Source organism: Danio rerio, chromosome 6 (assembly GCF_052040795.2).
Source record: "Danio rerio strain M-AB ecotype USA chromosome 6, GRCz13ab, whole genome shotgun sequence".
NCBI lineage: Eukaryota > Metazoa > Chordata > Actinopteri > Cypriniformes > Danionidae > Danio > Danio rerio.
In genome coordinates this window covers 24,320,402-24,335,000 of record NC_141026.1, presented here as the reverse complement: position 1 = coordinate 24,335,000, position 14,599 = coordinate 24,320,402, and the positions used below count along the sequence as shown (strand labels likewise).

The 14,599-nt window shown below is 36.0% G+C and overlaps 1 protein-coding gene across 7 annotated transcripts in view; it reads right to left on the bottom strand.

The window, feature by feature from the left end:
• Positions 1-11,906, bottom strand: part of rhot1b (ras homolog family member T1) — a 25,982-nt gene extending 14,076 nt beyond the window's left edge. For 3 of the 7 annotated variants that reach the window (XM_087255740.1, XM_087255745.1, XM_087255743.1), the window contains exons 1-10: positions 11,881-11,906; positions 11,605-11,652; positions 9,812-9,870; positions 9,626-9,707; positions 8,743-8,786; positions 8,610-8,663; positions 7,633-7,685; positions 7,304-7,412; positions 3,179-3,280; positions 2,852-2,950 (exon numbers count right to left, since the gene is read on the bottom strand). In XM_087255740.1, coding sequence (XP_087111866.1) covers positions 2,852-2,950; positions 3,179-3,280; positions 7,304-7,412; positions 7,633-7,685; positions 8,610-8,663; positions 8,743-8,786; positions 9,626-9,707; positions 9,812-9,870; positions 11,605-11,641 — 639 coding nt within the window. In that variant the 5' untranslated portion in view covers positions 11,642-11,652; positions 11,881-11,906. 7 annotated transcript variants of the gene reach the window in all.
• Between the last annotated feature and the right edge of the window lie 2,693 nt (positions 11,907-14,599).

The window sequence follows — 14,599 nt, the reverse complement described above, 5'->3', positions numbered from 1 at the left end:
GGATCGAGGCTGTCCTCAACAGGCCATTCTATTGTTATTACACCACATTTCAGAATTTGCATTGTTTTGTTTTATGTGTAATTTTTAGCAAAATCTGGGGCAATTTCATGTCAACAACACCTTTAGAAATATATTTACCAAGTAAAATCATGACATGTTCAATACCTATTTTCAATATTTAGTGATTTTATTTTTATTTGTAGGGAACCTATGCCTTCATTAAAGTTATGATTAAAGGTGTAAGTTTTTGACTCTTGTAAAGCATAAAAATACCATAATATGTTTGCAGATACTTAGGAAACATGCTAAGATGCTAAGAACATAATTGTTTATATGAAAAACAATGCTAAAGTCAAGTTATTATCCTTTGAAATTGTGCATTACATGTCAGAATGTATGTCTTTGTTTTGGTCTCGATAACCCACACACTGCCAGTTTACCCAATTATATTTTAGCACCCTGAATTGCCACTGTATTTCATTTCAGTCATGAAGGCTGCATAGATGTATGTGGCCACGGATGAAAATGCGACCTCTAGAAGGCAGCAGCAGACTCCAAAATGAGATGCAGATTCAGAGTTATATAAATCTATATGATGTAGATTTTAAATTACAAAAAATTTAAATATTACATATGTAAACATCAGCTGACGACATTAAATTACCACCATGTCCTAACAACAAGCAACACACAAGAATCCAGCGATAAGCTATTTGGCCTTCTGCACAAGATGTAACATGAGAGAAACATTTAAAGACTAGCCATTCAGAAGAATAGTGCACTCTAACTAAATGGTAAGACTTATATACTAAATAATACATATTTAATTGATATTTATTGGAATCGCGGTTTAAATTAGAGCTAGTGTTTATTTTATTTCCAAGATTTGAGGTAAACTATCAGCTGCTCCTTTTTTTTAATATGGCAACACATCATGTAAAATGGGGTTCAAACTCACATTTGTAGCATTAAGCACTGAAAAAATAAACAGTACCCCAGGTAATTATTGTCATAGATGTTTATGCTGTTGTTCATTTTTGAGAAATTGAAACCATCACTAAAATGGAACCTTCAGGTTATGATTAGGACAAAACCTACTTTTAATATGGAAAATATTAATTTTATCGTGTATCGCTTGTAGCTAGGATATAGTGCAGACTCTATAGTCAGGCAAACTCGCTCCTGTTGGTGTCATCAATCTGGCAACCAGAATTTCCATTAAGAGAAGGGGCCAGGTGGAAAAGTCTTTTGACTTTGGACTGTAATACCAGTCCACCTAGTTCAACCAGTGGGTGTCAATCTTACATACTGCACCTTTAAAGCTTGACAGTGGTTTTGAAATTGTGATATACAAGGTTTGAGCTAACATCAACAAATAATAGTTTAATAACATACTAAAATACACTACCATGTTGGGCATTTATTGTCAAATTAAATATATACAACCCTAAATCAGAAAAAGTTGGGACAGTACAGAAAACACAAATAAAAAAAAGAAAGTAGTGATTTCTAAATTTACTTTGACTTGGGTTTCATTGCAGACAATATGAAAATAAAATATTTCATGTTCATGTCTGGTCAACTTCCAGTCATTCAGACCTGCGACACATTCCAAAAAAAGTTGGGACTTAAGTAATTTAAAGTAATCAGGTAAACTAGTTCAAGATTGCTGTAATTTGAAACAGGCAATGTCAACAGGTGATTTTAATTATGATTTTAAACAAAAAGGAAAGGAAGCTCTATGTTTACAGTGTCCAGAAGCGCCGTCGACTTCTCTGGGGTCGGAAGCATCTGAGATGGACATCACACAGTGGAAATGTGTACTGTGATCAGATGAATCAGTATTTCAGGTATTTTTGGGGAGAAATGGATGCGGTGTGGTCTGATTCAAAGAAGAAAAGGATCATTTAGACTGTTACCAGCAACAAGTCCAAAAGCCAGGGTCTGTCTTGGTATAGGGTTGTGTCAGTGTGCTTGGCAAATATGACTTGCTCTTCTGAGATGGCACCATTAATGCTGAAAAGTTCATACAGATTTTGGAGCATAATATGCTGCCTTCTTTTCCATGGACGCCCATTCTGCACACATTACAAAGTCCTGGCAGAGGAAAAGAATACAGGTACTTGACTGGTTTTTCTGCAGCACCGACCTGTCTCCAATAAAAAATGTGTAGCGCATTTTGAAGTGCAACATGTGACAACAAAGACCCCACGGGTTGTCCACCTAATGACTTGTTTGCAGAAGGAATGGGACAAAATTACACCTGAAACACTTCATTGTTCATTGGTGTATTTAGTTCTTAAACGCCTAAGTGTTGTGAAAAGGAATGGCAACATTACAAATTGGTAAATGCTTTACTATTCCAACTATTTTTGAAATGTGTTACAAGAACCTAAATTAGAATATGTGTATGTGTGTGTTTTTTTTGTTTTTTTTATGAAGAAAGCATTAAATAATGTGCTGTTGTATTGTATTGAAATACAAGTCAAGATAAATTTAAAAATCACTTCTTTCTTTCTTTTATTTGCGTTTTACTTACTGTCCCAACTTTTTCTGATTTGGGGTTTTAGGAGGTCATCAAGTAGTGATTACTCAAGTAGAAACCCAAGTTTGCCATTTTAACGTACAGGCCAGTTAAACTCTTTCACACCAGTAAACAATTTAATTACAATGTTACTCTTGAGCAGAGAAGGGTCTAAATAACTTAAGCTGTTAGAAAAAAAAAAAAGTTAGAAGAAAACAATTAGCTAGAACATAATGCAATAACCCTGTAATTAAAGGGGATTACACACAAATACTACTGTGTGCATTAAATAAAAAATGAATATATTCTATACAGCAGTTATCTCACCTGAAAAAAGGTCAGCTCATTATCGTTTAGGACTCCATCATTGTCAGAATCTGACACCTTAAAGATTCGAGTAAGCGCTAGAACACAGGCTGTTCTCATCTGCGGAGGGGAAAAATTTTCTTTGGTTTATTCCCTTGTTCATCAGGGGTCACCATAACAAAATAGATCACCAATCACTCTCCCATACAGTATGCTTTACCAGCTGATGTCCTTTCTGCATCCCAGCTATGACAGTGCATCTCCCAGTGCTGGGAAACACCCACACACAAGTATCCCATGCATTATTGATTAATAAAATGTTCTCATATATAAACAGAAATAAGAGACCTCTTTTTTCTCTGGGCAGTAGAGTGGTCCTGTAGGGTGAAGGACGGCCTTCTGTGCATAGTAAAACAACTCTGAAATGTTCTTCAGATTCTTGGCTGAACACTATTAAAAAAAGATTTTAAACATTTTAAATCCTATTATCCAAAATATAATATTGAACATAATTTAATATTAAATGCATTAGCAAAAAGAAAATGATTATTACTGAATTATAATTTTATACAGTCAAATGATTTACACAGGCGATTCAAATCGGAGTATTTTAAATTTCCAAATAAGATTAAATGCCTTGCAAATGACAATCAGGACAAACATCATTCCAGTTAACAGGACAGAACATTAGTTTCATTTATTAGAGTTTTTGTGTGGTTGTTAAGCACAATATTTATCAAGTATATTCTAGGAAGGCAAGATACTTGTTTGTTTCATATTTGTTAAACAAAGAGGTGAACATAAATGTTATTAGTAATAAATTAATATCTTCCTCTGTTTATATATTCACATTGACCAGGGGTCTGATTTCTGAAACTTGTGTAGACACCATCCAAGAAATATATGAACAAATAAATGTAATAATATGAATAAATTTAAATTTGTTTGTTAATCATTATGGCTTATTTAAAGTGGTTAAATTAAGTTGATATTTAAGTGAAATATGTTTATTTAGAGTTTAATACATCTGCGCTCACCAAGTTTTTTTTTCACAACTTTTTTGTAGGAAGCGCTGTACACACATTTTTGCATACACCATATTTATAAATGAGACTTCAGATATTTATGTAATTGACAACAAACATTATTTTCTAGTATGTCTCAGAATTAAACTAGCTGTTCAGACTCCACTTTGGTGTTGGAGGTGATAGAGGTTAACACTTACAAAATACAGTGCCTATGAAAGTATTCATAGCGTTTCACCTTTCCACATTTTTTTATGTTACAGCTTTATTCAAAAATGGATTAAATGAATTTATTTCCTTAAAATTCTACACACATTACCTTTTTTTTTTAACTGTTGCAAATTTATTAAAAATAAAAAACCTGAAAAATTAAATGTACATAAGTATTCACTTATAAACACTTATGCACCTTTGCTGTGAAGCTCTGAATTGAGCTCAGGTACATTCGGTTTCCACTGATCATTCTTGAGATGTTTCAGCATCTTAATTGGAGTTCACCTGTGGTAAATTCGGTTGATTAGACATGATTTGAAAAGACATACACCTGTCTATATTAAGTGCCAGGGTTGACAGTGCATGTCAAAGCACAAACCAAGCGTGAAGACAAAGGAATTGTATCTAGACCTCAGACAGGATTGTCTTGAGGTACAAGGCTGGGGAAGGACGCAGAAATATTTCTGCTGCTCTGAAAGTTCCAATGAGCACAGTGGCCTCCATCATCCATAAGTGGAAGATGTTTAGAATCACCAGGACTCTTCCTAGAGCTGGCCGGCCACCTAAGCTGAGTGACTGGCGGAGAAGGGCCTTAGTCAGTTAGGTGATCAATAGCCCGATAGTCACTCTGTCTGAGCTCTAGGGTTCTTCTGTGGAGAGAGAACTTACAGAAGGACAACCATCTGTGCAGCAATCCACCAATCAGGCTGGAATGGAAGAGTGGCTAGACGGAAGCCACTCCCCATTTGGAAAAAGACATCTGAAGGATAAGAAACAAAATTCTCTGGCCTGATGAGACTAAAATTGAATCTTTGGAGTGAACGCCAGGCGTTATGTTTGGAGAAAAACAGGCACCGCTCATCACTAAGCTAATACCATCCCTATGTTTTTCAGCAGCATGAACTGGAAGACTAGTCAGAATAGAGGGAAAGATGAATGCAGCAATGTACAGAGACACCCCGAATGAAAACCTGCTTCAGAGTGCTCTTGAACACAGACTGGGGCGATGGTTCATCCTTCAGTAAGACAATGACCCAAAGCAAAGTAATGACCAAAGGCTGTGAATACTTACGTACATGTGATTTTTTCTTTTTTTATAGTCATAATGGGGTATTGTGTGTAGAATTTTAAGGAAATAAATGAATTTAATCCATTTTGCAATAAGGCAGCAACATAACCAAATGTGGAAAAAAGTTAAGCGCTATGAATACTTTTGGATGTACTGTACCTATAAATTGTTGGGAGCAGGCTTTGTGAATGATTGATTTAATCAGAAATGTAGTGCATTTTCAAATCTCTTTAGAGATGTTCAAACAGGTTCAATCTGGACTCTGGCTGGGCCACTAAAGACATTTAAAAATTTTCAGTAGTCACTCCTTGTTATCTTAACTGTGTGCTTAGGTTTGTTGTCCTGTTGAAAGATGAATCATCGGCCGAGTCTGAGGTCTAGAATGCTTTGGATCAGTTTTTATCAAGGATGTCTCTACACATTGCTGCATTTATGTTTTCCTTGATTCTGAACAGTTTCCCAGTTCTTTCCACAGATAAATATCAGCCCCTGGTTTCCTTCAGACAAAGAGTCCAATCCTTATTCATCAGACAAGAGAAGTTTGTTTCTCATGGTCTGAGAGCCCTTCAGATGCCAATTGTCATACTCCAGGTAGTTTTTCCTTTCTTCCAAGAGAAACGCTGGAGCATCAGAATGACAACTGGGTCCATCACAGTCACCTCCCTGAGCTTAGCCATCTTTCATCAATCAATCAGTTTGGCTAGCATGTCAGCTCAATTAATAGCTATGAATAGGCTCCAAACTACTTCCATTTATGGATGATGAGGGTCCCTTTCCTCACTGAGACTTTCAATGCTTCAAAAAGTCTTCTGTACCTTTCCCAGATCTGTACCTTAATACAATCGTTTCTTAAGAGGTCTACAGCATTTGAGTGTTTTTATAGTTACCCAGCCATCCACAGCTACTTACATGTAAACACCAGCTCTGCATTGCATGGTAATCTACTATTGAATGATGTGTTTTTCTTATTAATGCTGTCCAAATAATAGGTTTAAGAAAAGGTAAAATTCATTCATTAATTCATTTTTTTGTCGGCTTAGTCCCATTATTAATCCGGGATCGCCACAGTGGAATAAACCGCCGACTTATCCAGCACATTTTTTACGCAGCGGATGCCCTTCCAGCCGCAACCCATCTCTGGGAAACATCCATTCACACACACTCATTCACACACACATGCTCATACACTACGGACAATTTAGCCTACCCAATTCACCAGTACCGCGCGTCTTTGGACTATGGGGGAAACCGGAGCACTCGGAGAAAACCTACTCAAATGCAGGAAGAACATGCAAACTCCACACAGAAACACAGAGGCTCAAACCAGCGACCCAGCAACCTTCTTGCTGTGAGGCAACAGCACTATCTACTGCACCACTGCATCGCCCAATAGGTGAAATATATTGACAAATTAAATTTAATAGGCTTCATTTTACTTGATTTTTTATATATTTAGTCAGTCTTTGATACCCCAAAAAATTGTTCCTAGTCCAACTGATCAGTACAGTACAGAGCAAAACACAACAATAGATCATTTTCAGTGGTAGTGTTTACAGTCTGCTCTCTATTATGATGACGTCGTGAAAATACACTTTTCTTTGGACTTAATGTCTAGGTTTACGCTGTGAAATTGTGCACCGTTAACTGTGGGACCTTATATAGAATGCTGTGTTGTTTTTTTTTAAATCATGTTCAATTAACTGAATTTATCACAGGTGGACTCAAGTTGTAAAAAAAATCAAAGATAACCACTGGAAACAGGATTCACCTCAGCTCAACTTTGAAGAGCCTTGCCTCTCATGGCAAAGGCTACAAATACTTATGTATATGTAATTTTTTCTCTCAACATTATAATTATGGGGTATTCTTTGTAGAATTTGAGGAAAATAATTAATTTATTCCAATTTCCAATAAAGTAAAGCGCTGTGAGTACTTTCTGAGAGCACTGTATATAATGGTTAAAGGAGAGGTGAGAAGACATGTAGCTATTCACTCACTCACTTTCCTTCGGCTTCAGGTTGCCACAGCAGAATGAGTTGCCAATTACTCTGGCATATGCTTTATGTGGTGGATGCCACAACCCAGCACTGAAAGTACATTAACCATTGCTGGGTTTTCACATAAACATGTTCCCAATAAGATGTGACTATGCATGGCTTAACATACCTCTACACATGTCTCTATCTCTGTGTATTTGTTCATGATGGGGAGGACAGTTTCCATACTGCTGTGCTCAACTAGGTCAGATTTATTCCCCACAAGAATAAGAGGAACCCTTAAACAAACATAAAATCAAGGAGTTAAAGGTAAGCAAGCATAGTCCATTTTTAGTATGAAAAGAACTAACAATTTAAGCACAATCAACAAGTTTTTCCTATTGAAAATATTTGGTCATGATACTGCATATGGTTAAAATTCATTGTAATTAAAAGGAACATGTAACATTTTTTGAACAAATGCCGCACACTGAACCACAAATACATCCAGCTGCCAACCTGCTATCTTTGTCTGTCCTCTCATTTATCAGGGGAATCCAATGACTTGTGACCTGTGACAAGGAAATTATGTTTTTAAAAATATGAGAGCTAGAGACATATATTTTAAGACCTGTTCACAACAACAAACTGTAAACTGTAAAAACAAACTGTAAAAAACACATAGCAATAGTGTTTCCACTTGCGTACAGATTTGATCATTTACCCACATGGAGATTATGGAAAAATTCAGATGTAAACAACAGCATGGGCAGCACAGTGAATCAATCACAGAAGGACTTGGCATGCAGAAAATGGTGTATTGTTTTGACAAACTGAATGTAATCGGCTCCCTTCTGCTTGATTTGTTACATCTTTGGCATTCTTTACTACTTTAGTAGTTTTTCCTCTGTGCAACCAATTAATACAGTGCAGCAAGGATCAGCAAAAAAGTATTTTTCATTCAGTTCAGTGTCAAGGTTTACTTTCATTGGAATAACTTTCAGAGTGTTTACAAAACTGCATGCCAATCTGCCTTTATCACTTTAAAAAAACTCAAGCATTTAAAAAAGACAGGCAACCTAACTGCAGCTCTGGCTCCAATACAGAGATTACCTCTGACAATCTTTTTCAATCATTTGTTTTTTTTACAAGTGACATGTATAAACCATTTTGAGGGATGTAAACTAAAACAACGGTTGCAATGCATTTCCTGTTTTACATTTCTAAATTCCATAGCTTCTGAGAACCCAAAAAGAACCACATATTGATAAATAATGTTATGATGGCTGTTTAAACATTAAGGTATGATTGAATTGCACTTACAGTTATGAAATGGTTTTAAAAAAAGCAAGAAATGTTCATGGGCCAATGACATGACCACATTAAAATGGTCTATACAAAGACAAGCAAAATACTGCACTTGCATATTGTCATGGATCAAGTAACTATTTTTATTCTTTCATTATTTTTAAAAAATCAATTTGAAATTCTCTTACCTTCTCAATAGACTTCTGGTTGTTCACAGAGTAGACTATGCATATTACATTGGCCTAAAAAGGAGAAAGATATAATTTCTGTGATGAATTACAAAAAAAATATTCTGTTGTGATTTGTGAATCCACATCTTACCTTTGATATTTCTTGAAACAGCTGTTCATCTGTTTGTTCAGCTTCTGTGTGCATTTAAAAACACATTGTAAGCTCCTCTCAATAAAGTAATTTTAAAAACATTATTTGTAAATTCAGTAAATTTTGCACAGACAAAAAAAATAATATATATATATATATATATATATATATATATATATATATATATATATATATATATAATAATATATATATATATATATATATTTGTAATTTACACAAAATGTTAATAAGAAATATATATCTCCCTATCAAACTTTCGCTGCATTGTGAATTGCTGTTTGACCCAAAGGAGCTGTTTACACCTGGTAAATTAATTTGCATGGCAATCTGATAATAAAAAGCACAGTTATTCCCTCTGAAATGCATTTGAGATTGATATAAATCCAATCGCTCAGACCTCTTCAACAGAAGGCCACACATGAGACGATGTTTAATTTAATTTTTGTTTCATTTTATTTTTTTCAGCAGTGACATTTACATTACACTGAACTGAACTAAACAGAACTTCATATGTAAAAACTGGACTGAAACAGTCTCAATTTACTAAAACTTCATTGTAAAAACCCAATAGAAATAAAGAATCAAATAAAGATGAACGGATGCTAATATATTTATGATTTTATATGAAAATATGGTATTATTATTGTTAACTATAGCACACTCAAAGCATGGTTCTGTATGGAACCTTATGAAAAGGGTTCGATTTACTATCAAAGCGGGTTCTGCTATTGATACAAGCTAAAGAACCCTAAATTTTAGAACAATTTTTTATTTATGATGCCTAAAAATCACCACTTCACAACCCCCCAAAGCCATTTAAATGTATTAGAGGACCACTTTAATCAAACTGCTGTTGAAATACCTGAATAGTCCACTATATGAGTGGGGACTCTCTCTGGTGTGACATCTGCTGGTATAGTGATCTCCTCAGCTCTATAAGGAACCTATGGTGACAAAAACATCCATACTGACAGCAAACTGACACCATTGCAAATAATAGAACTATTACAGATGCTCTAATAATAATAATAATAATAATAATACATACCACAGCTGGGAACTCCTCACTGACAAGTGACATGATCAGGGATGTTTTCCCAACTTTAGCTGTCCACACACAAACACACACAGTAAAAAAGTTATTGATGTTCTCGCAAAGAAGCATTTCATGTTTCCTTATGTCAGCCTCATGTCTCACATGGGAAAAAGGAGATTAAAGTTACCTCCTGATCAACCCTGAAATCCTTAAAAGGGATTGTTTATTCAAAAATAAAAATGACCTTGTGTGGTTTTCCAAAAAAACATATATATATTGTGTGGAATGCTGGTTGCCCATTAACTTCTACACTAGTTTACTAAAATACACTGCACAAAAAACAAAGGAAACACTTAAGCAACACAATGGAACTCCAAGTCAATCCAACTTCTTTGAAATCAAACTGCCCACTTAGGAAGCAACACGAATGGATAATCAATTTCACATGCTATTGTGCAAATAGAATAGACAACAGCCTGAAATTATAGGCAAGACACCCCCAATAAGGTGGGTGGTGACCACAGATCACTCCTTAGTTCCTATGCTTTCTGGCTGATGTTTGGGCACTTTTGAATGCTGGTGGTGCTTTCATTCTAGCGGTAGCATGAAACAACCCACACAAGTGGCTCAGGTAGTGCAGCTCCTCCAGGATGGCACATCAATGAGAGCTTTGGCAGGAAGGTTTGCTTTGTCTATCAGAGTAGTGCCCAGAGCATAGAGGCGCTACCAGGAGATAGGCCAGTACATCAAGAGATGAGGAGGGCATAAGGTGGCAACAACTAAGCAAAATGACTGCCAGAGACCAGCAAAATGATATCCAGCAGGCCACAAATGTACATGTCTGCTCAAACAGTCACAGACTCCATGAGGGTGGTCTGAGAGCCTGACGTCCACAGGTGAGGATTGTGCTTCGCAGCCCCACTCCATGTAAGATGTTTGCCATTTGCCAAAGAACACCAAGATTGGCAAATTCGCCACTGGTGCCCTGTGCTCTTCACAGATGAAAGAAGGCTCACACTGAGCACATGTGACAGTCTGGAGACATTGTGGATAGCGTTCTGCTTCCTGCAACATCCTCTAGCATGACCGGTCTGGCAGTGGGTCAGTAATAGGCGTGGCACACACATACTAATGAGCCTCATTTTGACTTGTTTTAAGGAGATTATATCAAAGTTGGATCAGTATATACTGTTTTTCTCCTTTAACTATGAGTGTGACTCCAAATCCAGACCTCCATGGGTTAATAAATTTGATTTCCATTAATCATTTTTGTGTAAATTTTGTTGCGGGCACATTTAACTAAAGAACAAAGCATTTAAAAAAAGAATATTTCATTCAGATCTACGATGTGTTGTTTTGGTGTTTTAGCACTATTTATCAACCAATAAATGAATGAATGAACGGTTAATACAACATTTAAAAATTTCTTAATGTACTGCAACTGATTTTATTCAATGTCTCCATATTCAATCAAGCTGATATTTATTGGCCCACGATAACTAAACACTTAATTCTGTAAATCCGGTTTACAATTAAAGTTAGGCATAACATACATTCACCATATTGTATAAAACTAACCAATTGTTTTCAGTCGGGATGCAATGTGCTGTCGTTTCAAGAATAAAGAACAGGACAAAGATCACAATGCAGTGACAGTTGTAATCATTTAACGTGGTGTGGACAATGCAACAATTTAATCGATAAACAGTAGAAAAAGACGTTGATTAATATAAGGCTCAACTATTTTAGTCAATGGTCATTTTGTTACATAAAAACAAGGATTCCGTTAATAACAAAAGACTTACGTTCTCCAACCAGCAAAATCCTCACGTCCTTTCGCATGTTTTCCACTTCTGAAGACAGATCACATTTACCAAATAATAATTTTCAAAAATGTATAGACGTTCACAGCAATGCACAACTAACTACATTAAATAACATTTTTATAATAAACAAACAAAACGACTAGACCCTGACTTAAAATATATATAAATATATTTTAAAAATAAAGCTTTATATGATTTCTCAATGTGATGGAGATATAGCGGCTGTCGTTATCTGGTTTGATGTAACACACACACCTCCCTCTGACCTCCAACATGTCTACGGGTTTCACAGAGGGACAAACTACGGAGGAAAACCATAGGAAAACACAGTTTTCGACAGTTGAAAGTCAGTTCATCAAGGTGCACCCAAAACTCGCAGATTGTTTAAGCCAACATTATTAGTAGTTTTATTTAATAATTTTACAAAATACTGTAACAAAACTGAAACAACAATACATATTTTCTCTCTTTAGAATGATAAAGAAAGGCTACAGTAGGCTTGGTTTTAGAGCTGGTTAAAGAGGTGAAAGAGACCGAGACTGGTATTTTTTTCTGTTTTACAAATTTACAGTGAAATCAATATATATGTTAAAAAGGGATTGCTCTTCTCATATTGGGATACATTTGCTGCATATGCCTAAGATTTACTATGTCTTTATATAGGAATCTTCTGGGTTATTAATTTTATTTTTTATTTGTTTCATGTTGACTCTTGTTCTTGGTTTCCCAATGCTGTGTTGTGGCTGGAAGGGCATCCGCTGCGTAAAACATGCTGCAACCGCTGTGGCAACCTCTGTATTTGAGACTAAGCTGAAGGAAAATGAATGAATGAATGACTCTTGTTCTATGTCTTTATCTTTTGTTTCTCTTAATTGAAGAGGGTTATGCAACATTACTAAGAGGAAAACTATTTTCTTGTACTTGAAGAGCTTTAATGCAGATTTTTGTTTTCTACAAGAATGCCATTCTGTCACTTAAGATGTACACTTCCTGACATAAGTCTTGTCGCCTATTCTTGTCGCCTATTTTTGCCTAATTTTAGGAACAAAAAATAACAACTTGACTTAGTTGATCATTTGGTATCAGAAATGGCTTATAAAAAGGCAAAGGCCCCTAGATTACACTTATTTTACCAAAATAAAATATGCTCATGTGGAGTATTGTAAACAGATGTAAACAACGTATAATAGTTGTTTAAAATTGTGTTTAGTATGCAAAAAGTGCCTAGTGCAATTGGCTGGCACAGATTGAGTGTAATTGCACACATTAATAGTGCAAACTGGGACAAAGAATATAATGTGCTATTGAGCAAAAAAGGAAACAGCTTATGTTCACTGGCTATCCATTTAGAAGTCTGATAGCTGATGAGGAAAAAGAAGAGTTCTTGAGTCTGGCAGCCATGCGTCTAACATTCCTATCACTGCCCTGAGGGAAGGAGTGTGAATATTCTGTGTTGTGGGTGCGTGGGGTCTTTCAGGATGGAGGCAGCTCTCTTGTGGACTCCGCAATGGTAGATAGTCTGCAGAGAAGGCAGTGGAATCATGATGATCAAGAGAACTCATTAATAAAGTCATTTGGAATGGCAAAGAAAGTTTTCTTGCAGGACTCCCAGAGTTCATCAAGATTCTTTGGATTCATCTTTAATGCCTCCGCTTTCATCTTACCCCAGATATGCTCAATAATGTTCATGTCTGGTGACTGGGCTGGCCAATCCTGAAGCACCTTGACCTTCTTTGCTTGATGTGGAAGCTGAAGTATGAGAAGGAACGCTATCCTGTTGAAGAATTTGCCCTCTCCTGTGGTTTGTAACGTAATGCGCAGAACAAATGTCTTGATACCTCAAGCTGTTGATGTTACCATCCACTCTGCAGATCTCTTGCACGCCCCCATACTGAATGTAACCCCAAACCTATACACCAATTTTTCCTTCACCAAACTTGACTGATTTCTGTAAGATTCTTGCATGGGTCCGTGAGGGTTCCATGCAGGTCTGCTGCGGTATCTGTGATGATTTGGATGCAGTTCAACAGATGATTCATCTAAAAAATCCTCCTTCTGCCACTTTTCCAATTAGAAGTCAAGTTATTAATTGTTGTTTTTACAACTGGGATTGACGACAAGACTTTTGTCAGGTACAATTTTGGAGGCTGCAGTGGGGACTGTGGTCATCACATGGCATTACTAATTCTGCTGGGGTTTATACTTAAAAAATGATTTAAATGGAAATTCTTAAGATCTGAATGTGATATGTCTCAACACTACATTTTACTTGCCCTTGGAATTTTAAATGTAAACTACAATTTTAACTTTTTGATCTTTTTGATTTCCCAGAGATGGGTTGTGGCTGGAAGGGCATCCGCTGCGTAAAAACTTGCTGGATAAGTAGGCAGTTCATTCCGCTGTGGCGACCCCGGATCAATAAAGGGAGAAGCCGACAAGAAAATTCATGAATGAATGATCTTTTTGATAAATTAGGTGATCGGGTGATTCATGTTAACCATATATTTTAAGTCTTCTCTAATCTTTGGTGGTGATTTCATGTCGTCCTGAATAATAGATTGGATAGATGGCCTCATTAAGCTGGGATCCTTAATCCGTACTATGTAATGACTTTTTTAGAAAAAATTTTCCTTGTTTGATCTATGGAGAAAATCTCATTCAACACATGAATGCTTTACTTGAAGAAACAAACTTTTATCTTCTCAATCTAGGATTGATTATCGACTTACTTCCAGTAATTTAGATAACATTGTCATTGATATAATACTATTACTGTTCAGCATACTGTACAGTATCCCTCCTAGATTTTCTTTGAGATGAGGAGTCAGACAGGGATGCTCAAGCTTCCTTTATCTGTTTTCGAGAGCTACCAAACTTATAAATATAAATATTAGAGAAAGCTCAATGAAAGGAATATACTAATAATCATAATTATTATTATTAATGTTATAGGGCAGCACGGTGGCGCAGTGGG